Source organism: Pteropus alecto, unplaced genomic scaffold, assembly GCF_000325575.1.
Source record: "Pteropus alecto unplaced genomic scaffold, ASM32557v1 scaffold3, whole genome shotgun sequence".
NCBI classification, from domain to species: Eukaryota; Metazoa; Chordata; class Mammalia; order Chiroptera; family Pteropodidae; genus Pteropus; species Pteropus alecto.
The window spans coordinates 6,995,823-7,018,572 of record NW_006442484.1 but is presented as its reverse complement, the minus strand read 5'-3'; the positions used below and the strand labels follow the sequence as shown (position 1 = coordinate 7,018,572).

Here is a 22,750-nt window from a genome sequence, read left to right as displayed (position 1 = left end):
ATCACTAAGATGCAATGACCACTGTTAACCCTGGTGTATTTCCTTTCTTCTGTGCTTCTTTGTAACACAATTGAAATCACATCCTAAATTCAATTTTGAATGCTGTGTTATTCACTTAATATTTTCTCCCAACTTTTTTTATTTGAAAGATTTTAAACCTGCTGTTAATATCCATATAACTTGATGTAGGTTCAGCAATTATTAACATTATGCCACATATACTTCCCCTTACTTTCTACACACAGACACACAGACACACACACATACACACATACCTGCATGCTCACAAACCTTTTTTTCCTGAGCCATTTGGAAGTAAGTTACAGATATCATGAAGCTTTGTTCCTAAAGACTTTAGCACGTAGCTCCTAAAAACAAGGACATTCACTAACAGTACTATAATCACATCTGAGAAATTTAATAATGACACAGTAATATTATAATAATCAATTATATGCAGATTTACCCAGTTGCTCATTAATGTCCTTTATATTCAGTTTTGTTTTGTTTTGGTTTGGTTTTGGTTTTTGAAGAGGAAAAATCCAAGGTCCAATCTAATATCGTGTAATTTGTATTTAGTTTTCAGGTCTCTTTAGTCTCCGTTAAACTAAAACAGTTCTCCTTAAATCCCCTCCCCTTTTAAAACCATAGCTACTACTTTTTTTTTTTTTTTTAGGCGAGGCAACCCTTGGTTGACCTCACAGTTTGCAAGTACCTTGTCAGGTTACAATCTCTTATTTTTTTATTTTTTACTCCTACAGCACCTGGTCTTCCTAGGTGGTCTCTCATCCAAGTGCTAACCAGGCCCGACACTGCTTAGCTTCTGAGAGCTACTACTTATTTTGAACATGTGCCAGGCTTCATGATAAATACATTATATACTAGAGTTTTTTAAACTGTGGTAAAATTCACAAAACATAAAATACACCATTTTAATAATTTTAAAGCGTACGATGCAGAGGTTTTAGGTATATTCACATGTTGTCTATCCATCAGCATTACTTAATTCCAGAATATTTGCATCACTCCAAAAGGAAACCCCATACTCATTAAGCAGGCATTCCCATTCCCCTCTCCCCCAGCTCCAGTCAGTTGCTAACCTGCTTTTTATCGCTATAGATTTGCCAACTCTGGACACTTCAAGTAAATGGAATCATATGATATGTGGCCTTTTGTAACTGGCCTCTTTCATTTAACACGTTTTCATGGTTCTTCCATGTCATAGCATCTATCAGGACCTCGTTCCTTTTTATGGCTGAATAATATTCCATTTTATGGACGTATTAACATTCTGTTTATCCATTTATCCAGTTAATAGTCATTTGAGTGGCTTCCACTTTTTGGTGATTGTGAATAATGCTGCTATGAACATTTATATACAAGTTTTTGTATGACTGTATCTTTTCAGTTCTTTTGAGCATGCACCTAGGAGTGGAATTGCTTGGTCATGGGGTAATTCTGTTTAATGTTTTGTGGAGCTGCCAAATTGTTTTCCACCATGGCCAAATTATTTTATATTACCACCAGAAATGTTCAAGCATTCCAGTTTCTCCACATCCTCGGCAATACCAGCTATCTTCTTTTGTTATCATCATCACCATCATCATCCTCATAGTTTGATTTGTGTTTCCCTAATGCCTAATGATGTTGAACATCCAGACTTTTTATTTATAAATATTTCAGCATGCGTCACTAGAAGATAAACTTGCTTTTGTAGAACACATAATTCATCTTAGTGATGTTGCTGAAGTCTCTACAACTTCTCTCCACATGGAGTCTCCTTCAATATCTCAGCATCCCTTTTTAATTGTAGAGTATAGCTAAGATACTCTATCCTAAAATTAACTATTGTATTCTGATGAGTTCTGGATGTTTTTTTTCTCCCCAGGAGGGTGCGCCTTGGTAAAGATCCTGTGTCTTTTAAATTTAGAAAAGACCTTGCTGAAGAGTGGCAAAGAGTAAATGCCAAATACAAGGTCAGAATTACTGTGAATTTGATATCATTTATTTCACTAATTATTTTTGAATTCCTGCTATATGCAAGTTGCCATATCAGGAGAAAAAAAAAAAAACTTAAGACTAGTCAAGTTGGGAGGGGAAAAAGTTGATGACAAGTTAATTATTGACTGTAAATCAAGGCTGTCTGTAAATGTCACAAGAGACCTCTACTAAGTACTGGGATAGCGGGGAGGGATTCAGAAGCCAGAGAGGAAAGAGAACTTATCTAATTGGAAAGCTTCCTGGAAGACATGGTATAATTTTGAAAAGTCATAAAGAGAATGAAGGCATTCAATTGAGAGGGAAGGAATGCCTCCATTTTGGGCTGGAACTCTGAGTGTGAAGTGTACCTGTCCCATGATCTGCAAAGCAAGAAGGTAAGAGAGACCCAAAGACAGTGACTGAGAGCCACACCAGAGCCAGATATAAACAAAAAATTCCAAGTCAGAGACATTCAAAGGGGCTGAGCAGAGAGGAGAAAACTGGTTGAGGGGGTGGGCTACATCTAGGTCACCAAGGCAGCTCCTGTAGGTTCAGGAAGGGGCAAGTAGAGATGGGGACTCTGGGGCTCTGCAAGACCTTTGGGTTCACCATGGTGTGAGACATCGTTACATGCAGGGCAGGTGCAGAGAACACTGGGGACAGGTCCATAGTGGCTGAAGCACAGGACACACGGGTCAGAGGAGATAGGACTCAGTAGAGGCTCTGTGTCACAGGGGATTGGACTTGATTGGTAGGATCATTTATTATATTAGTCAGCTAGGGCTGCCATAACAAATACCACAGACTAGGTGACTTAAACAACCGAAATTTATGTTCTCTCAGTTCCAAAGGCTGGAAGGCCAAAATCAAAGTGTCAGTAGAGTTGGTTCCTCCTGAGGTCTCTCTCGGCTTATAGATGACCATCTTTTCCTGTGCCTTCCCATTGTCTTCTTTCTATGTCTGAATTTCCTCCTCTTATAAGGACATCAGTCACATTAGATTATGGTTCACACAAATTACCTCATTTTAACTTGATTACCTGCCTAAAAACCGTATCTCCTGACGAGGGGTTAGGATTTCAACATTTGAATTTCGGAGAGACACAATTCAGCCATAACACATATATTTAAGCTTGAGAGTGTGAGCTTCCCACTCTCAGTGCTACACACAGTATGGCAGTACTGGGTAGGAGGGATTGGGAAAAACAATGTATCTTGTCAGATATGAATATATTTCTCATGTAGAATACATTTTTCTTCTGAGATTTGGAATCCAAATCAGATACTTGAATAAATTTGTCCTTTTAAATTTTTCATCAGACAAACAAAAGAATGTAAAACCATTACATTGGTAAATCTTAGCATTTAGGAAAGGCACATATTAGATTGGCATTTAAATTTAGTTTGGTATGTTGTTCAGACCCTTTGCACATGATTTTAAAAACAAAATATCAAATATTTTCTGTCAACCCCACAATGGAAGATTTTCTAACTGTTTTAAAGACAAAGGTGATACAGACATTCCACAACCAGGTCAATGTGTGAGTTAAGGCTGTAATTACCAGCATGTGATTGACAGAAAAACCCAACCATGTATTCATCTGGAAAGTCTATTTAGGAAATGCTCATCGTATGTAAGATTCTGTACTGGTAAATAAGCCACGGTCCATGCCCTCAAGAAGGTCGCAGTCCATTAGGAGTGCAGAAACATTGAGATGATGTAAAATATGCTGAATGCAGTGATAGAGCTAAAACTTGTAGATAAATTGGAAAGGAGGGGTAAGGAAAGGGAGAAGATAGAGTGGTTCCTAGGTTTCCAGCTTGGGTGCATCTTGGTCATTTTAAATAATATCTCAAATATGGAAGACAAACTGGCATAAGAGGAATATGAAAAATTTAATTTAGGACGCATTACATCTGGGGTGATTTAATTTAGGGCATGTTACATCTGGGGTGACTAGAGGGCATCCAAGTGGCAGCTGAAGGAATAAGTCTGAGCTGGAGACAGAGACTTGGGAGTGATCAGCATAAGTAGAGACTGAGACCACAGAACAAGTGTGGTGACCTAGGGAAAATAAATAGCTTGAGAAAAGCAGTAGCTCAAGGCAGGAAATCTAGAGAACGTCATCATTTAAGGGAAGGGCAGCGGAAGACTTGGAGACAGAGGAGAAGGGAGGTCAGGGAACCTGGAGAACACAGGGAAAGCAGACATGGAGGGTTCAGTCAAGGGCAAAGAAGGTTCCAGGATAATAAGGCCTGAAGAGGACACAGTGGATATGGCCGTTTGGAGGTCTTTGTGTACCTCAGTGTTAGCAATTCCAATAGACTTCAAGAGAGAAAAAAAAAAAAACAAATTGTAATGGCTCGAGGAATGTGTAGAAGTGAGTAGATGGTTTCTTGAGAAGTTGAGATGAGCAGGGACAAAGAGTAATGGATGGACTCTTAGAGGGGGGTGAGAGGTCAAGAAGGGGTTCCTAAGTTGGAAGAACTTGAGCGTGTTTTGAGCCATCACAGAGGAAAAGGTTGAAAGAGCTTGGGAAGAGGCCATGATCAGAGGGAAAGATTGTCTTTAAATAGGAGAAAGAACTGGCGAAGGCCAAAGAAGGAAGGACTGTGGGTATAAGTCAGGTTGCCATGCAGAGAGAGAGAGCCTTTGAAAGATGCATGTGGCCTTATCTTCCCGGAAGCAGGGTCAGCTGCAGAGACCGTGGGAGACAGGGACTGGAGAGTGGCTTTCAAAAGATACTGAAATGAGCAAGAAAGGAGCTATGGCATCCTTACCATCATCAGGATAAATAGAAGGATGAGCAGGCCACCCTGAGGCCACAGTGTAGCTGGAGAGCAAGTGTTTCAGGGACCCTGTTCTGCGTGTTCAGGAGACAATCTGGCAGCTGAATCCTGGCAGGTTACCCAGTGACAAGGAACACCTAGAAGCCCGAGGCATATGGCAGAAAGGCTAGAAAAAGAGAGAGGGAGAGGATGTGGAGGGAGTCAGCATTATCGCTGGATGACACAAACCCTCAGGGATGATGAGGTTTTACTCAGGGCAGACAATTGACAATACCAAATTCTGAAATGTTCCTCATAAATAAGTAAAGTTTTAATAAAGATATGAAGAATCTGCTTCCTCTTTCTTCCAGCTAACAACCTATTTGCCAATCCCTTCTTTAAACTGACTGTTTTATTTTACTTTTAGTGTTGAGGGGTGGTCTGGATGTCTCTCCACAAAACCTGTATTTTGAACCTAAGGTCTGCAGTTTTGAACTCAACTTCCTGACATGTGCAAATCAGAGCTCGACAGCTCATCACCCTGGCAACAATAATATAACTCTTACTTCTGAATAGGGTGATTACGTGGTGACCAGAATAGATTACTTCCAGTTAAGTCTTTAAAAGTAATTGTGAACAGTGTACCTAAGAGCCAAGCTAGTTGTGGAAGTTATCTAGCAAGTAATAAAAGCCACAGATAAACAAAAACTAACAAGTTTTTGCAGTATGCGTGGTCCCCTTTTTCATGGAGGCAGGCATGTGTAGACACTTATCCAAGCCCAGCTGGCCTCTCCTGGGAGTGACCAGTGGCTCCTGGGGAGAGGGAAGAGCTCAGGGGCATTGGGGAAGCAGACCGTGGAAAGGAAGCAGCTTGGGGGACACTCACTCCAGGGAAGGGGCAAACCAGTTCAACCTCTACCGCCTGGGAAGGTAGATACTTGGATAGCTGATAATACTTGGATCATCAGCTCTGAGGAGCTTAAAACTTCACTGGGACATTATATTTCTTTTAAATGAAATCACTATACTCCCATGGTTACACCGTTTTCTAAAATCCTTTCCATGACTTTTAAATGCCTTGGGAATAATTTCCAGACACTCTCCTCTAGTTACAAAAAGAAGGTATTGAGTTTGTGCTTCTATAAAAACTCCCTATGTTTAAACAGTGACTATAACTGTAACGATCATTTTTACCTACTTTTGCCACCACTTACAACAGAAACTTCTTGGGTGGGTTTGGCCGATCACATAATGGGTTTCTAGCAGTTTTAAAGAAAAATAAAGTTTTGTGTATTTATATTCAACTTTATTATTTTTGATGATTAAAAAATCCAGCTAGATAGAGGAGATCCTGTTTTGGATGAGGAATTTCAGCGACTGAAGACAGAAGTTAACCACAAACGGGTCGTTCGCAGTCTAGAAGTGGGTAACTTTCCTTTATTTAGAATCTAATTATTGGGAGATCTTTATATGCTCACTTTAAAAATACTAAACAATTTAAAAAATACTTTTAGCAAGAGATATTTAATCATTTTTAATATGCTTACATTTTCAGAGTGTTTTTTTCTTACATATTTGCAAGTAAAGCATCAAAACTCATAATTCATATTTTCCTTGATATTAATGACACTAAGTACTTTGGTTTTTCCTTCCCACCCCTCTACTTTCTCCTTCTTGGTTTCCTTTTCTGTTCCTTTGCCCTCCATGGCCCTGTCTGCAGGTCCTCAGGGTGGGTCCCTATACCTCTGTTCCTTGGCCCTTCTTGCTTGGTGGGAAGGAAACAAGACACGAAGTCAGAAACCAGAGTTCCAGTCCCAGCTTTTCCACAGATTTGGGACCTGGGAAAACTCCTCTGAGCCTTGGTGCCTTAGCGTCCTCAAATGTAAAATGGGAACAGTAGCCCCTCCACCTGAATAGCCACTGTCATGTGATAGTTTCTGGTCAAACTCCAATTTTTAATTTTAACAATAAAAAAATTCTTTCTGATCCCCCACCTCCACCTTCATCATTTTCACTTTTCTTTCCAGAGTTTGCCATATCTGAATTATTTTTACCTCTTTTCTTCTCCCCCGCATTTAATCTGGCCACCAAGTCTTACCCGTAGCTCTTTCACAAGGCCATACGTACCCAAGTCCAAACTTCATGTCTCACCCAACTAATCCAACAGAAGGTTTGTTCATATATCTGCCCCTCCTCTCTCTCCTCTCCAGCCCATTGCATGTGCCAGTGTGAGACTAATTCATTTCTGATGCCTTTTTCTTCATATTGTTTCCCTGTTCAAGAATCTACGGTGGCTGAGGCGCTCTGTCTGGCTTCAGTACACCCCCAGGATCTCTGGGGGTATATGCAGGCACTGTGCTGGTCCTGAGCAAAGCAGTCTCCCACTTCCACTAGGCATCATACAGTTCGTTCCCCTCCATTCTGAATACAGTGCCAGCACCCAGCACATGGGACTGAGATCTGTGTGACCTTATTCTCCTTCCTCAGGGTTGCATGTGTTTGCTTCAGCTTCCCTAACCAGACTATAAACTCCATTAAACCCAAAGCTCCACTTTTGGCCCTCAACCCAAAAAGTATTCCTTATGATACTATGTACACCCAAAGTGCTTAATAAATGCTTATTATATGGCAGAACAAATAAATAATAACTAGATTTTGGATCAAACTCTAAAACAATTTTATTAAATGCTTATGCCAGGAGTTAAAATTTAAATTAAGATGTGCCTATACTTTATGTTCACAGGAAATCAAGGAATTTCATCCTAATTTTGATCCACTCACTAATAATACTTGGGTCAGTAGGTTCAGGGCCCAAAGACGGTTTCAACAAGTAGCACGCAAGGTAAGTTTCAGCACCAGATTGAAATTTTTGTTTGTTTAGTCATCAGCACAAGGAAATCAAACAATGAGTTTTTTATAACAGCTTTATTGAGATATAATTCACATACCATAAAATTCACTCTTGTAAAGTATACATTTCAGTACTTTTAGTATATTCATAGAGTTGTACAACCATCACCACTATCTAATTGTAGAACATTTTTATCACCACAGAAAGGAACCTGGTTCCCATTAGCAGTCACTCCATCCTCCAGGCCCTGGCAACCACTAATCTTTCTGTCTCTATAGATTTGCCTATTCTGGATATTTCATATAAATGGAACTATACAATATATGGCCTTTTATAACCGACTTCTTTTCTTTAACTCGCTTTCAAGGTCCATGCATGTCATAGCATGTATCAGTACTTTATTCCTTTTTGTGGATGAATACTGTCCCGTTGTATGGATAGTCCACATTTTGTTTATTGTTTACCAATTGTAAAAACATTTGGGTGGTTCTCACTTTTTGGCTCTTATGAATAACGATGCTGTGAACATTTGTGTACAAGTTTATGGACATGTTTTCAATTCTCTTGGGTATGTATAACTAGGAGTAGAACTGCTGGGTCATGTGGTAACTTTAGAACAGGAGGGTGTTGATCAGTTATTTCTAGAGAAAACAATTGAGAATTCCTGTGGGACTTTGTCTCTAACATTCAGGCTTATGGCATCCCCTTTAAGGTGTGTCATCTCCCTGCTGTGGCTTCTTTACCCTTACACTGGTTTTCCACCCAGTACATTGCTAGCCCTCAGTGGTTTCCTGTGATCAGTACAAAATGAAAACTTCTTAGCCTCTACTGCCAATAAAGGGTATAAGGTGGCTCCCTATTCTGGCTACAGCCACACTTCCCCAGCTGCCACCTGTCTTCCTCTTTGTTGTTCTAGTCTTCATCTTCTTCCAAATACACTAGCTCATTCCCTTCTACAAACCTGTGTTTCTGCTCTTTGACCTTCAACTAACGCGCCATTCCATCTCCCCTTCATCTGTCCACACCCATCCTTTGGGCCAACTGGAGTCTACCTTTTCTCCAAAAAGTAGTCTGTAAGCTTTAGTACTTGGTGCCTCTTGCATCTTATGCTGCCCCTAGATATTTTGTTCCTGCCACTAGAGTATGGCTGCCCTGGGGACGAGGGGCAGAGCCACTACTCAAGCAAGGGAGAGCAGTGGTTAAGACTTGAACTATGGAACCGGGTTGCTTGCCCTTCATTCTTAGTACTATTTCTTAAAGCTTTCTGATCTTGGACAAGTTACATAACCTCTGTGCCTTAGTTTCTTCATCTGCAACTGAGGATAACAATAAGAACCATTTTATAGGGTTGTTGTAAAGATTAAAGGAGTGAATATGTATAAGGGACTCTAAAAGTTTATGGTACAGGTTTTTTTTCAAGCAGCGCCTTCTGCCTGGACTGATAACAGTCTAGGCAGAGAGTGGCAGAGCTTGCTCCATCCGTGACCTACTCACCAACCTCCAAGGCCCCCAAAAGCCAGAGTCCCTGCTGAGGCTTTGTCTGGGTGGGCTCTGTGAATGCGCAGAACAGAGGTGGCCATAGGGTCCAACATATTGAGTACTCATTGTGGAGAGGAAATTGGTGGAAAGAGGCAGCACAAAGCTGTGCCCCAAGGGAGAGAGGCACAGCTGTCGCCAGTGGGTAAACAACAGTAAGATACAGGCCAGGCTGGCTTTCCACTGGTAGGACCACCCTGGCCCTTCTGGAGTGAGCCCACCAGGGGGAAAAAAAGTATTGTCAATAGTTATGTGCTTTGCTTTGCGTGGTGGCTCATTCTTTTCCTCATACTCCCCAACAAGTACTGTCAGTTCAGCGCAGATATGTTCCCAGTCTGATGACTTCCTGCCATCTCCCAGCTCAGTCACAGCCCCATCATCTCTCACTGGATGACTGCAATATGTATCCCTGTTTCCCATCCCCAGGCAGCAGCCAGAGTAGCATTTCACTGCTGAAAGATGTTACCTTTCCCTGGTAAGGCCATCCAAAGGCTTCCCATTGCAATTAGAATCCAATGTACAATTTTTATCAAGGCTACAAGGACATAGTGGATTTTTCTCTGTCCCTTCATTATGTCTCCTTTGTTCTTGAATCAGAATCTTTGTACTTGCTGGTTCCTCTGCTCAAAATTTTCTTCCCAAGATCTCTTCATCATTCAAGTGTCAGATGAAACTCACCCCCTCAGAGAGGCTTTCCCTAATTATCCTTGCATGAATAGCCAGGCCACCGCCTTTCCAGTCCTTCAGTCATACCCTCATACATTTACTCTCTTTTGTTTTCTTCATGGCGTTTATCTTGGGGTTTTTTTTTTTTTTTTTCTTAATTGTTTACTGTCATCTACTCCACCCCCGACCTCTACCCCCGCCACACACACACACACACACACACACTTGGATCATCAGCTCTGTGCAGGCTGACATTTGTTTGTTCCCACTATATCTTCAGTACCTTGCACAAAACAGGGCACAGAGTAGCCAATTCAGAATACCTGTTAAATGAAAGAGTCCTTTACAGGATAGAAAGGAGTGTTAATCATGAAATGAATGTTCCCTACGGCTGCAGCTCTGTGCACAGGTAGTACTCAATTTCAATAGTATCTGCTCTGAATTCAAAGCACAGTAGTATACAGTTGGCATTAGCCATAATCCACAGCTTTATTTCTACAGAATTTTTCATTTAGTTTGTCCTTCAGCTCTGAAAATAACATGACAGTAACACTACTATTCAGATATACTGAAAAGAAATATAGAAATAGTTATTTTTTACATTCTGAAAATATGAGAAAACTGGGTCTCCTAAATTGGGTGGGACAAGGCTAGATGACAACTTGGTCTTTTTTTTTTTTGTATTCAGGAAAGTGAACATTGCCTTGACCTTGAAGTCCCTGTGGCCTCTGTCTAGGACAGCATGCTACTCTCCTTGTGGATTCTGACTTAGAGCAGCGACCTTAGTCTTTAGCTGTCGTTGGAGAAAGTGAATTAAATTGAATGCCATAATGAGCATGTGCCAATTAATCATTTGAAATCATTCTTTCTAATTCCAGGTCATGATTCATCGACGATTACTCAATATGTTGGATGCTATTCGAAACATGGACAAAGAGGCCATAATCAGAAGGCTCAGGCAGAGAAGACAGTCGATAGCACAAGGTAAGGTACAACTAGGAAGTACAACAATGCTTTGACCAGTAGTCCTCTGAGCATGAGGTTTTTTTTTTATAATGAAGTGAGCTCTGTAGAAATACAATCTTTTCACAAATCACATGTATCAGTTTTCTATGGCTACTGTTACAAACACCATATATTTAGTGGCTTAAAGCAACTCAAATTTATTATCTGACAGATATGGAGGTCAGAAATCTAAAATCAGGATGTCAGCAGGGCCGGTTCCTTCCAGAGGCTCCAGTGGAGAATGTGTTCCTGGCCTTTTCTTAGCTTCTGGGGGCCGCCTGCTTTCCTTGGCTTGTGTCCACTTCCTTACTTCACTCTGACCTCTTTTCAGTCATCACGTCTCCTTCTCTGACTCTGAGCCACCTGCCTCCCTCGTATGTGAATCCTGTGATTACATTAGGCACACTTGGATAATCCAGGACAATCTCCCCATCTCAAGATCCTTAAGTTAATCACATCTACAGAGTCCCTTTTACCATGTAAGATAACATAGTCACAGGTTCTGGGGGATAGAACATAGACATTTTGGGGGGGCCATTATTCAACCTACCACATGACACAAATCAGACCTCCACACCAGGTTTGGCTGAAATACTTGCCCAGTTGATAATAAATAAGGCTAATCAGCCTAACCAAGTTGTAATGTCTGTGACATTTGGCCATGGTTTAACTTCCTGTGTTGTGCCCTCTATTCTCTTTCTTCACTAGAGAGACTAGGATTCGAGGATTAATTGGCTGGATCTGGTATTATCTCAACTTGTTGATTGATTGGCTGGATCTTGTGTTATCTCAACCTAGCATTTGTGCATAAAGCTTTTTATCTCATATCATCTTTGCTATTTAAAGAGATTTCAATTCTTTGATCCCCAGGTTGACTGGGGCTGTTGGAGGCCCACTCTCTGTAGCTTCAGGGAGCCCAAAAGCCGTCCTATCATCTTCTCCCAAACTGTGTATTTCCAATTATATGCAGATATAGCTCACATATGCAGATCCACAGGCAGGCCCTGATCCTTTCTACCCCTTCCTCCCTTCCCAGGCCCAAGCTCCTGAGCCCAATACAGGCTTCCTCTTCTCTGCTAGAACAGCAACTCTTTGGAAGTAAAAATAAAATAAAATTTTAAAACAATTGGAGAAGAGGTTGAGATAAAGAACAAAGAGGATACTAAAAATGGGACTATATAGATACATACATACTCTTTTTGAAATGGCATGTGACAGGTACCCACTAATTGGTGTGTGACTAATATGCAACTGAAGATGGTAGTTTCACATAAAAATACCTTAAGACTCCCTAAAAGTTCTGTTTTGTTTTTCCCTCTTAGACAACATTCCCTCCAAATACCATCTGCTGCAGTACAGTCAAGACGATTATTACTGCCGGTTCTCTCTGTCACCCAAGCAAGTGCTGCCCTTCGCCTTCCCGTCCCACAGTCCTGTCCAGGGCTCCAACGAGTTGGTAGGTGCTGCTGGGCTGTGGGGTAGGGGCCAGGCATGATCAGATGGTTGCTAGGCAAATTCCAAGGCAAGTCTTGACCTTAGTCTCAGTCCCTGGACCTCCTCTTAAGAAGCTCGCGAGGGAGACCTGTGCCTAGGGAATTGTGACCAATGGGAAACCAGAGATCAGCTACTGCCACCTGCCTGGCCCCTGATATACCTGTGCAGAGCTTCCTGATAGCCTGGGCTGGGTCTTTCCCAGCCTGGAACCCACCAAGAGCATTGAGTCCCACTTGAATGCCCAAGAACCAGGCCTGAGACAAACCCAGAGGACCTGGCCTGCACCAGGGAGGCAGGCCCTGCTCAGCTGAGCCCTTCTGCTGCATGAGCAAAAGGAGAGGACAAAGAAGGATGGCCCAGAATCCAACAATCTAACCCATCAGACTCACAATTCTCTCTCTCTCCTCTCTCGCGCGCTCGCTCGTGCTCGCTCTCTCTAGAAGGATGGCCCAGAATCCAACAATCTAACCCATCAGACTCACAATTCTCTCTCTCTCTCTCTCTCTCTCTCGCAAGAGTTGTGGCAGTTCGAGTTCATCCCTCTTGCCTTATGGGCACAATGATGCATTATGATAAAAATAATAGCCCTTACATTTCATTTACCATAGTCAGGCAGTATCTTAAGTGCTTCAGTGGTATCAATTCATTTAATTTTAAACGAATCTATGTGCTATGTTTATCATATAGATGAGGAAGAAACTGAGACACAAAGGCACATAGCCAATAAGAAAATGTTCACATATTAACAAAAGTGTGTAAATTGATATTGAAAGTGTACATGCAAGAAATTATTTTCATTTCAAAGGATAAATTTGCCATTCACATTCTAGAATACGTGTTAAGTATTGCAGGTTAATTTACTCAAGAATTACAGGACCGACTTTAGAAATACCATGTGTTTTCTGCATTGGATAAGTAAATGACTTAAGAGATGAAAGTATTTAGTTCCTAGGAAATAATAAATCTGAGATTTTTAAGCCACAATAAATATGTGACATTCAAGAATAGATGGGATGGAAAGGGTGATAGGGATGAAAGAGATCCTCGCTATGCTGTGGAGCCTGTCTTATTCTTTTTGGATGGTTCAAAGCTTATACATTTCACTTGGTGCTTTCGTTAGTTCATATTTCTACATATAGATTTCCACATAATAGATTGTATTTCTACAAGGACTTCTTCGCTGCTCAGGGTTAATGAAAAAAACCGTTCAGCATTCCTGTCTCTAGAGAATTTTGTAATTCATTCTATGAATATTTCATCAATTCTAAGATCACTTTTTTAATATTTAGCATCTTCGAAATTGGGAAATATAATTCACGGCATACTAGCATTGTATCATACTAATTTAATTATGATGTATTAGATTATGTGAAATAGTGTTTATTGAGTGCCCATAATGTAGCAGGTTCTCTGAGAATCTGAGGCAGATCAGCATGCAGGAAGTTGAATAGGTAGTACTTTGGGCGTTAGACCCTGTGAAGGGGAGGTGGTGGGAGCAGAAGTGGACAGAGTAAGAAGCAGGACTACTGTCCCTGACAAAGGCTAAACTTATGAGGAGCTCTGACACTGAAATAGAGTGAGAAGACCCAGCATTTACACCTTTGCTTCAAGCTGTCGTTGGAGGTGGGCTGCCCTCCAAGGGCCACATGACCTTGAGTGAGGCAGCTCCTATCAGCCAGGGCACCTACTGAAGAGGGCTGACCCCTGAGAGTTGTTTGTATGAACAAGATTCCTAGCAGCTGGGGGACTAAAATCTTCAAACCTAAAGGAGATTCTGGATGGCATGCTGCAGCACCAGCAACAGTAGAAAGTGAAAGAGAAGAATCACACGCAATAAGAGACAAGGAGGAGGGGTGACCAATGCTGCCTCCAGGCCCCACACATCCAGTGACAACTGTGGTTGCAGGAAGGTTTATTTAAAAAATAGAACTGTTCATTTAATGTTCAAAATATATGGAAATAGAAGCATAGATGCTTTTCCTCAATGTTGACAATGTGTCGATTCCTTGAATTTTCACATTTTAGGCTCCTGATGGCCTTGGACCAGTCCCAATTAAACCTTCAGAAATTCAAATCAAGCACAGTCATTCCTTCTTCAAGCTGCAGGTCAGACTTGCCATACGGTATTAGCTAATTAGATTTCTTATGAAGTGAACAAAATATTCTTGAATTTGAATTGCATTATTTTATTAGTTTGTTCTATTGTGGATTATACTGTTTGCATACTGTGTATGTTTTTCCCCTGTTATTTTACGGTATGTGTGAGATAATAATAGATTCTTTTTTCCTCATGCGGCTTATGGGAACCAGGATCCTTATTCTGTGGATATACCATATATTATGCACACATGAAGCTACCTGAACTACATATATAGAAACTTTAAGAAAAAACACAAGATGAAGTGAGCAAAGTTTGTCAGCCCTTTTTGAATTATATAACCACTTCTGTTTTTTGAAAATATTTTTTAAATCGACAAACCAGTATTTGGTGTATTTTTGCAGATGAGCCATGTGATATGGGAGAGTAATTGTGAATACTCCTGTGTTCTGGAACCCAGAACAGGGCTCAGGGTGGGCACTCAGGTCTCCCCGGAGCTGGTCAAGTGAACAGTTGCCACAATCTGATGATTACAATGTGGTGCTTGTTTTCTTTTTACCATCAGGCAGCTCAGAAATACTGTCATTGAGAAAGATCCCACTAAATGGTCACAGGCTTTTAAGGATATTTAGTCAGTCTTCTTCTTTCACCCTCAGGTTCCTCAGCTGTACAAAATTAAGGGGTATCAGCCATTCTTTGTCGAGAGGTCTTCAACAAGTTACAGACCTCAAAAGCTTGCTCGAGCCCTGAGGCAAGGAGCTGAGGTAACACATCCCCCGCTTCAGGAATCTCCCTCGCCGTTTCCCCCTTGTCCTGTCATCAAAACTAACACACTGCTCTTGGTCCTTGTACAGGATGAAGCCACCACCATCATAGCCTTGCCAAAGCAGGATGCCACTCCTCAGTTCCCTGGTAAGACCTCCATCTTGAGCATGAAACCACCTGAGGCCTTAGCCACGTCTCCAGATTATGACCCACTTTACATATTTGTAAGTGACAATTGGCAGACATCTTGCATTCTATGTTCTTTTATTTTGGTGGTTACTTTATAAGAAAACAGAAGCATTAATTGGAAATATTTTCTCTCTTTGGAATTTTAAGATTTAAACAGTATCTCATCTTCAAAATGACTTGTCAGTATTTATTGCATGGAGAATATCAATTTTCCTGTCTTTTAACAATTCCATCATTTATTTTCATGACAATAGCTTTGTGAACTTTTCTAATTATATGTAATATAATATATATATGATATATATTACATATAATTATTATGTTTATATTACATATAAACATAACAGAAAAAGAAAGTAAAATTACCCCAAACCTTATCACTCAGAGCTCTGTAGATTCTTTGTTTCATCCTTGGGCAGTAAATTCCTTTCATACTCACAACTCTGCCTTCCAGATTCCTCTGTTCTACTTCATGTAGCAGCACTTGATTGCCCTCCCTGAAGCACACCCTAGCCATCCCACTCTCCTGCTCAACATTCTTCACTGACCCCATTTCCTACCAAATTAAGTCTATGTGAGGCCGATCATAAAACCCCAGCCCAGTTCTTCACTATTCCCTTACACATATTTCTGCCAAAGTTTGTGTGCTTTCCCCATCACCAGACCTTCGCTTACTCTGATCTACCCTCATGGAGTTCCCTCTTCTACTTTATATGTCCAGTTACCCACGTCCCAGGTGACTGGAATACAGAGGGCAAATCTGATGAGGTTCTATGTAATAATGGAATCATTAGTGAAATATCACAGTAGAATCTCCAAGTGTGAATCTGTATTTCTAATGTGGGCAGAGATGCCAACAGTCACACCTAAAGTCACTCAGCCAGTTAGTGGGAGAGCTGGGACAGAAACCTGCCTTTCCTGATTGTTTGTCTCAGGATTTTTCCTCTGAATTATGCTGCTTTCTTTAAATAAAGAGCTGTGAGGTTTGTGGCTGGGCATTTGGGACATTTTCTTATCGTCTCATCAAATGAGGAGAATGTTTCTCAGAGACAGAATCTTAGTGTTGAGAGAACTTCACAAGACATTTAGCTCAGTGATTAACAAACTTCATTTAGCACAGAACCCTCTCAACAGCTGAAATTTTGCATAGAAAGGCAAAATGTAAAATAAAGTTGTAGTTGCTGGGATGGTAGTGGAGTAGTGGGCTCTCTTGAGGGGAGTGTCGCTGCAAAACCCTGGGGCTCCCCACAGCAAGGTTTGAAAACTACTCTTCAGTTTCTTATCCCACAGACTCACCCACTACCATCTCCTCACCATTTTAAAAGTGAGAAAACTGGTCAAGAGAAGTTAAGGGAGTTTTCCATATTCACATTCATACTACCTTGGAAAAGATCAATAGTTATTTATTAATTCATTAATTTCACAAATACTTAGGGCATGCCTGCTATGTATAGGATAGGAACTTAGGTGTAAGGCAGTTCATCAAAGGGACACATCAGTCCTAAATAGTTATCCACCTAACACCAGAACTTCAAAATGCGTGAAACAAAAAAATTGACCTGCAAAGGGAAAAATAGACAAATCCACAATTATAGTTGGTGATTTCAACACCCCTCTCTCAATAATTGATAGAACAAGTAACGAGAACTCAGGCAGGATATAAAAAGACTTAAGTATCACTATTAGTCAACTCTTAGTCAACTTGACCTAATTGACATTGCTAGTACACTGTACCTAAAAACAATAGAAAACAGATTCTCTTCAAGTGTACACCACAGGTTTGCCAAGATAGATCAGACTTGGGGAGATAAAACAAGGCTTAATAAAATTGAAAAGATTCAAATCATATAAAGTATTTTTTCTGACTTTGATAAAAATATTTATCAATGAATAGCATAAAAATGTCCAGAAAATCTGCCCCTCCCCCCAAATTTGGGAGCTAAATTATATAATTATATAAATTATATAAATTAATGTAACCTAAAGGCCAAATAAATCAAAAGAGAAGTTAGAAAGTATTTTTAACTGAATGTAACGAAGACACAACACAAAAATTTTGTGGGAAATTTATAACTCTGTACGCCTACATGAGAAAATAAGATGGTCTCAAATTAAAGTCCTCAGCTACCCCTTTAAGAAATGCAAGAAAAAGAAGAGTAGCTGAAACTCAAACTAAGCAGAAGAGAGAAATAGTAAAGATAGATTGAAAAATCAATGAAATAGAAAACAGTAAAACAGATAAAGGAAGACTGGTTCTTTGAGAAGATCAATAAAATGGATAAACCTCTAACCATACAGATCAGGGAAAAAAAAGGTAAAAACCATAGAATGACCAAAATCAATAATGGGATAGATTAACACTACAGATTCCACAGAATATTAAAAAGATAATAAGTTAATATTATGAAACACTTATGACAGTAAGTTAGACAAGTTTAATGGCTAAATTCCTTAAAAGGTACAAACTATTAAATTTTATTCAAGATAATTCTAATGATTCCATATCTATTAAAGAAATTGAATTTATGATTAAAAACCTTCCCATAAAGGAAAGCCTAAGCCCAGATGTCTTCACTGGGAAATTCTGCCAAACATTTAAGGAAGAAATAATACTAAATCTACAAAACCTTTCCAGTAAATGGAAGAGGAGGGACTACTTCCCAACTCATTCTAGAAGTCAGGGATACCAAAGCCAGACAGAGACATTATAGGAAAAGAAAAAAGGATAGAATATCCCTCATGAAAATAGATGCCAAAAAAAAAAAAAATTGTAACAAAATTTTAAAAAATTAAATTCATCATATAAAAAGGGACATATCATGAGCAAATAGGGGCATAGTCCAGGAGTACAAAATTAGTTTAACATGAAAAACTTAATGTAATTCACCATATTAACAGACTGAAAAAGAAAAACTATATGATTTCAATAGATGCAAAAAAATTATCCTAATAAACACTCTCATCAAGTGACGAATAGAAGAGAATTTTCTCAACCTGATAAAAGCATCTATTTAAGATCTGTAACTAAAATCATACTGAATTGTAAATGACTGTTTTCCCTCTGATATCAGCATTAAGGCACAGATGTCAGCTCTTACTAATTCTATTCAAGATTGTAATTATAGCCAGTGCAACAAGGTAAGAAAAAGAAATAAAAGGCATCCAGATTTGAATGGAGGATGTGAACTATCTTTATTTACAAACAAAATTGTCTATGTAGAAAATACAATGGAATTTACCCCAAAACCTACTAAAACTAAAAAGTGAATTTACTAAGCATGAAGAATACAAGATCAATATATAAAAATCAATTATATTACTATACACTAACAACAAACAGTCTAAACTTAAAAATTTTAGACTTCATCTCTCTTAACAATAGCATCAGAAAGTAGGAAATACTTATGAATAAATCTAACAAAAGTAAATAAAAATGGCACATTGCAAATTAAGAAAAATTTCTGAGAAAAAATAAAGGAGACCTAAATAAATGGAGAAATATACCATGTTGGTAGATTCAGAGATTTAATATTGTTAAGATATCAATTCTCTCCAAACTAATCTAAAAACTCAACACAATTCCAATAAAAAACAAATGGGCTTTTTTTTGGGGGGGGGGGTAAAAATCAACAGGTTTATTTTGAAATTTATATGGACTGTAAATACATCTAAAACACTTCGAAGAACAAAACTGAAGGACTTGCACTACTCGACTTCAAAGCTTATTGTAAAGCTACAGGAAGTATAGGATTAGCATAAAAACAGACAAACAGATCAATGGAACAGAATAGAGAATCCAGAAATATATGCATTCATACATATGTGGTCAGTTGATATTTGATAAATGTCAAAGAATTCATTGTAGCAAAGGTAGCCTTTTCAAGAAATAGTGCTGGAACATTTGGATATTACTTTACCAAAAATAAATCAAAATTAAAGAACTTTAATCTGTATCTCATACTATTAACAAAAATAATTGGCTCATAGACCTACATATAAAACCTAAAACTAGAAAACTATAAAATACATAGGAGAACATCTTTGTGACCCAGGGTTAGACAAAGATTTCTTAGATATAACATCAAAACCACAATCTATAAATGGGGGAAAAAATGATTTTTTTGGACTTTGTCCAAATTAAGTATTTCTGGTTTTCTAAAGACACTGTTAAAAAAAAGATAAATCATAGACTTAGATAAAATATTTGGAAATTACATATATAATAAAAGACTTGTATCCAAAATAGAGAAAAAACCCCTAAAACCTTACAGTAAGAAACAACCCAAAACCTTACAGTAAGAAACCCCTAAAACCCCTAAAAAAAAACCCCTAAAGCCTTACAGTAAAAAACAAACAACCCAATTTTAAAATGGGCAAAAGATCTTCACCAAAGGAGATACAGAGATGGCAAATATACACATGAAAAGATGCTCAAAATAATGCATCATTAGCAAAGTGCAAATTAAAACCACACTGCGGTACCTCTATTAGAATATTTAAAATTAAAAAGACTGCTGGCGAGAATGTAAAGTGGTACGACTACTTTAAAAAACAATTTGGCAGTTTCTTACAAAGTTAAAAAGTTAATAGTAAACATACGCCTATCATATGACCCAGCTATTCTGCTCCAAGGTATTCACCCAAGCTAAATGGAAGCATAAGACTTGTACAAGAATATTTATAGCAGTTGTGTATGTTCCCAAATTGGGGGAAAAAAAGTGTCCATCAACAGATTAATGGAGAAGCAAATTGTGGTATTACTATACAATGGAATACTCTTTGGTGATAGAAAGAAGTAAACTCTTGATACATGTGAAAACATGGATGGTTCTCAGAATAAATAGGCTTGGTAGAATAAATCAGACAAAAAAAGTGCATATTTTATGATTCCATCTAAATTCTAGAACATCTAAAGTAGTGTATAAAGACAGAAAGTAGATTAGTGGCTTCCTGGGGATGGGTTGGGTGGACGGGTATGAAGGGGCAGGAAGGAGGGATGGCAGGATTACAAAAGAGCAAAAGAAAACTTTTAGAGGCAATGGTGGTGTTCATTATTTTTATCAGGGTGATGATTTTTCAGATGTACCATGTCAGAACAGATCAAATTATATACTTTTAATATGTGAGGCTTATTATATATTAATTATACATCAATATATTTATAAAAGAAGGAATCTGAAAACCCTAAGAAGAGAAACAAAAAAGGAAAGAAATACCAGTTACAATCGGTAAATATACACATGGTGCAGTCCTGGGATGGTGTCTGTGCATTAAGGCTGAAGAAGGGAGGGAAAGAAGTGTCGGGAGAAAGGAAAACTCTTTCAGCAACAGTGCAATTGGGAGGATGGAAAAACTCAAGCATATAAAAGGTGCATTGTTCAAGCAAAAAAAAAGGCCATTATAAACTCCAGGGTTGGGGGTGGAGGGTAGTCAACTAAAAATTGATAAGTATCTCAAATAGAAAACCAAACTAAAATTTGGTTTGACTTTTCGGAGTTGATAGAAAATACAAACACTTGGCCTGCATACCATATCTTTTCTCTGTTATGGCTCACGTCATTGAAACCTCACCCAAAAAATCTATAGTTGGTGCCTCTACTTGGCCTGGCAAAGAAACATATTTACATAGACAAGACAAAATAAATGCTGTTTACTAATTTTCCACCTTCAGAGATAACCTATGAACAAAGCCTGAAGGTTTTGGCTGTTATTCCAGAATATGAATATTAACAATCTCCATAATACAAAAGTAGACTTGCGGAAGAGAGGAGAGCTGCAGGAAAGCATAGGAATGGTAATGCTTTCATTTCACCGGAGAGGGCGTTGAAATACTCAACTAAAGATGAGGATACAAGAAATGAGGATGTAAGTGTGTCATTTCACATTGCAAAGATAACCGACATCAGAACTTAAAATAACAGTGTAGTTTTCTAAACTGGAAGGAAATAGTTTGGAAGGAGCATTTGTGCACATGAGCAAATTCTTATCTTGCATAGTAATGAGTCAATAGATGCCCTCGGAGGTTGATAACCAAGAAATTGAAGAATAAGCATAATGTTTTGGGTTAGAATACTGACCGTCTCGAAGGCATAAAACCCAAAAATAATGGAAAGAAACACCTTCTGGGATGTGGGCCTGAGGACAGGGAGGGCCCACAGGAGCCCCATTGCTTTTTCTCACACACCTTTCCAGCCTAGCAGAGTTGTCACCATTTGTATGCATTACTTTAAGGAAAATTAATACTAAAATAATCATGGGATGGCCACTCAGAGCACTTACTCTGGTGGCAGTGGCCACCCAGGAAGATCTCAAGTGCAACAACTCTTAGAGACAGTGATATTACCATCTTCAAAATACTTCACTTATTTCATTTGGCCCAAGGCAGATCCAGAGAGTTAGCTGCTCAGCAACTCCCCATGCCCCCAACGAACCAGTATATGAAGCGCTCCCAAAGGCCACACAGCTAATGTCCCCTCCCTGGTTCTGTGTACCTTTGCCCCCATCACTACCCCCACAGGATGTGGCCAGCCCCCTCCTCCAACACACCACATCCCGCTCAGCTAGGGTCTCTGTCACTCCTGCCCCAGTTCCCTCCAGAGTCCCTTTTCAGGTGCTATCCTGATTGGCCTTTTGTCGCCACAGAAATGACTCTGGCGATGGAAGCCAGCAGTTTTCAGATTTTTACAGTCCAGTGGCTCCCTTACCCATGAAATGGAGCTGGGGTCCATTTCCATTTCTTTAGTCCTGCCTGTTTCTCTCACTTGCTGGTTGCGGGGTGGCCAAGGTTCTCCCTCTTCTACTTCTGGGCATCTCTGTAATTATGCTCAGAAGACCTGGTTGGCCCAGTGGGGAGGGGGTGCTTGCTCTGTCTTCTGTTCTTTGGTTCTCCCTCCATAGCACTCTTGCACTCTGGTTTATTTAAGGGGGCATGCACTGGAACAGGAAATGTCCCCTACTTCTCTACCCACTACCCTCCTCGCTATCCTTCCTCCTCACCCACCTTCCTCTGTATTCTCAGGCCTCCCCTGCTTTGCCTCGCCAGGACCCCCAACTTTCACATTGCTCTCTTCCAACCCTCCAGCCCTTATCTGGGGAAGGGGTCTTGAGGAACTGCAAAAGAACCTGCTGTTGACACACACACACACACACACACACACACACACACACACACACACACACACTTTCTCTCTTCCTTCGACTGTAAGCGCTTATTGAGATATTGTTCGTTTCTGCATTGAGGTGGGCTTTGCAGACTCCTTTAGTGCCATCATCGCTTCCCTGCCCTCCTCCTTCCCTTATATCCGTGAGTTCAGTCAAGAACCCTCTCCCTGTCTTTCTCCCTGGCCCTAGCAGCAAGTCAGCCTCTGAACCAAGCTTACAGTTGTCCTAATGTTCTTG

General features: G+C 39.7%; 1 protein-coding gene across 12 annotated transcripts in view; it reads left to right on the top strand.

Moving 5' to 3' along the window:
- The window catches only part of CFAP221 (cilia and flagella associated protein 221), a 95,963-nt gene that overhangs the window by 43,004 nt on the left and 30,209 nt on the right, over positions 1 to 22,750 (top strand). For all 12 annotated transcript variants that reach the window (XM_025039550.1, XM_025039549.1, XM_015596489.2 and 9 more), the window contains 8 exons: positions 1,889 to 1,976; positions 6,084 to 6,170; positions 7,492 to 7,590; positions 10,680 to 10,785; positions 12,129 to 12,262; positions 14,326 to 14,406; positions 15,055 to 15,162; positions 15,253 to 15,387. In XM_025039550.1, the coding sequence (XP_024895318.1) occupies positions 1,889 to 1,976; positions 6,084 to 6,170; positions 7,492 to 7,590; positions 10,680 to 10,785; positions 12,129 to 12,262; positions 14,326 to 14,406; positions 15,055 to 15,162; positions 15,253 to 15,387 (838 nt within the window). The remainder of the gene's footprint in view (positions 1 to 1,888; positions 1,977 to 6,083; positions 6,171 to 7,491; positions 7,591 to 10,679; positions 10,786 to 12,128; positions 12,263 to 14,325; positions 14,407 to 15,054; positions 15,163 to 15,252; positions 15,388 to 22,750) is intronic.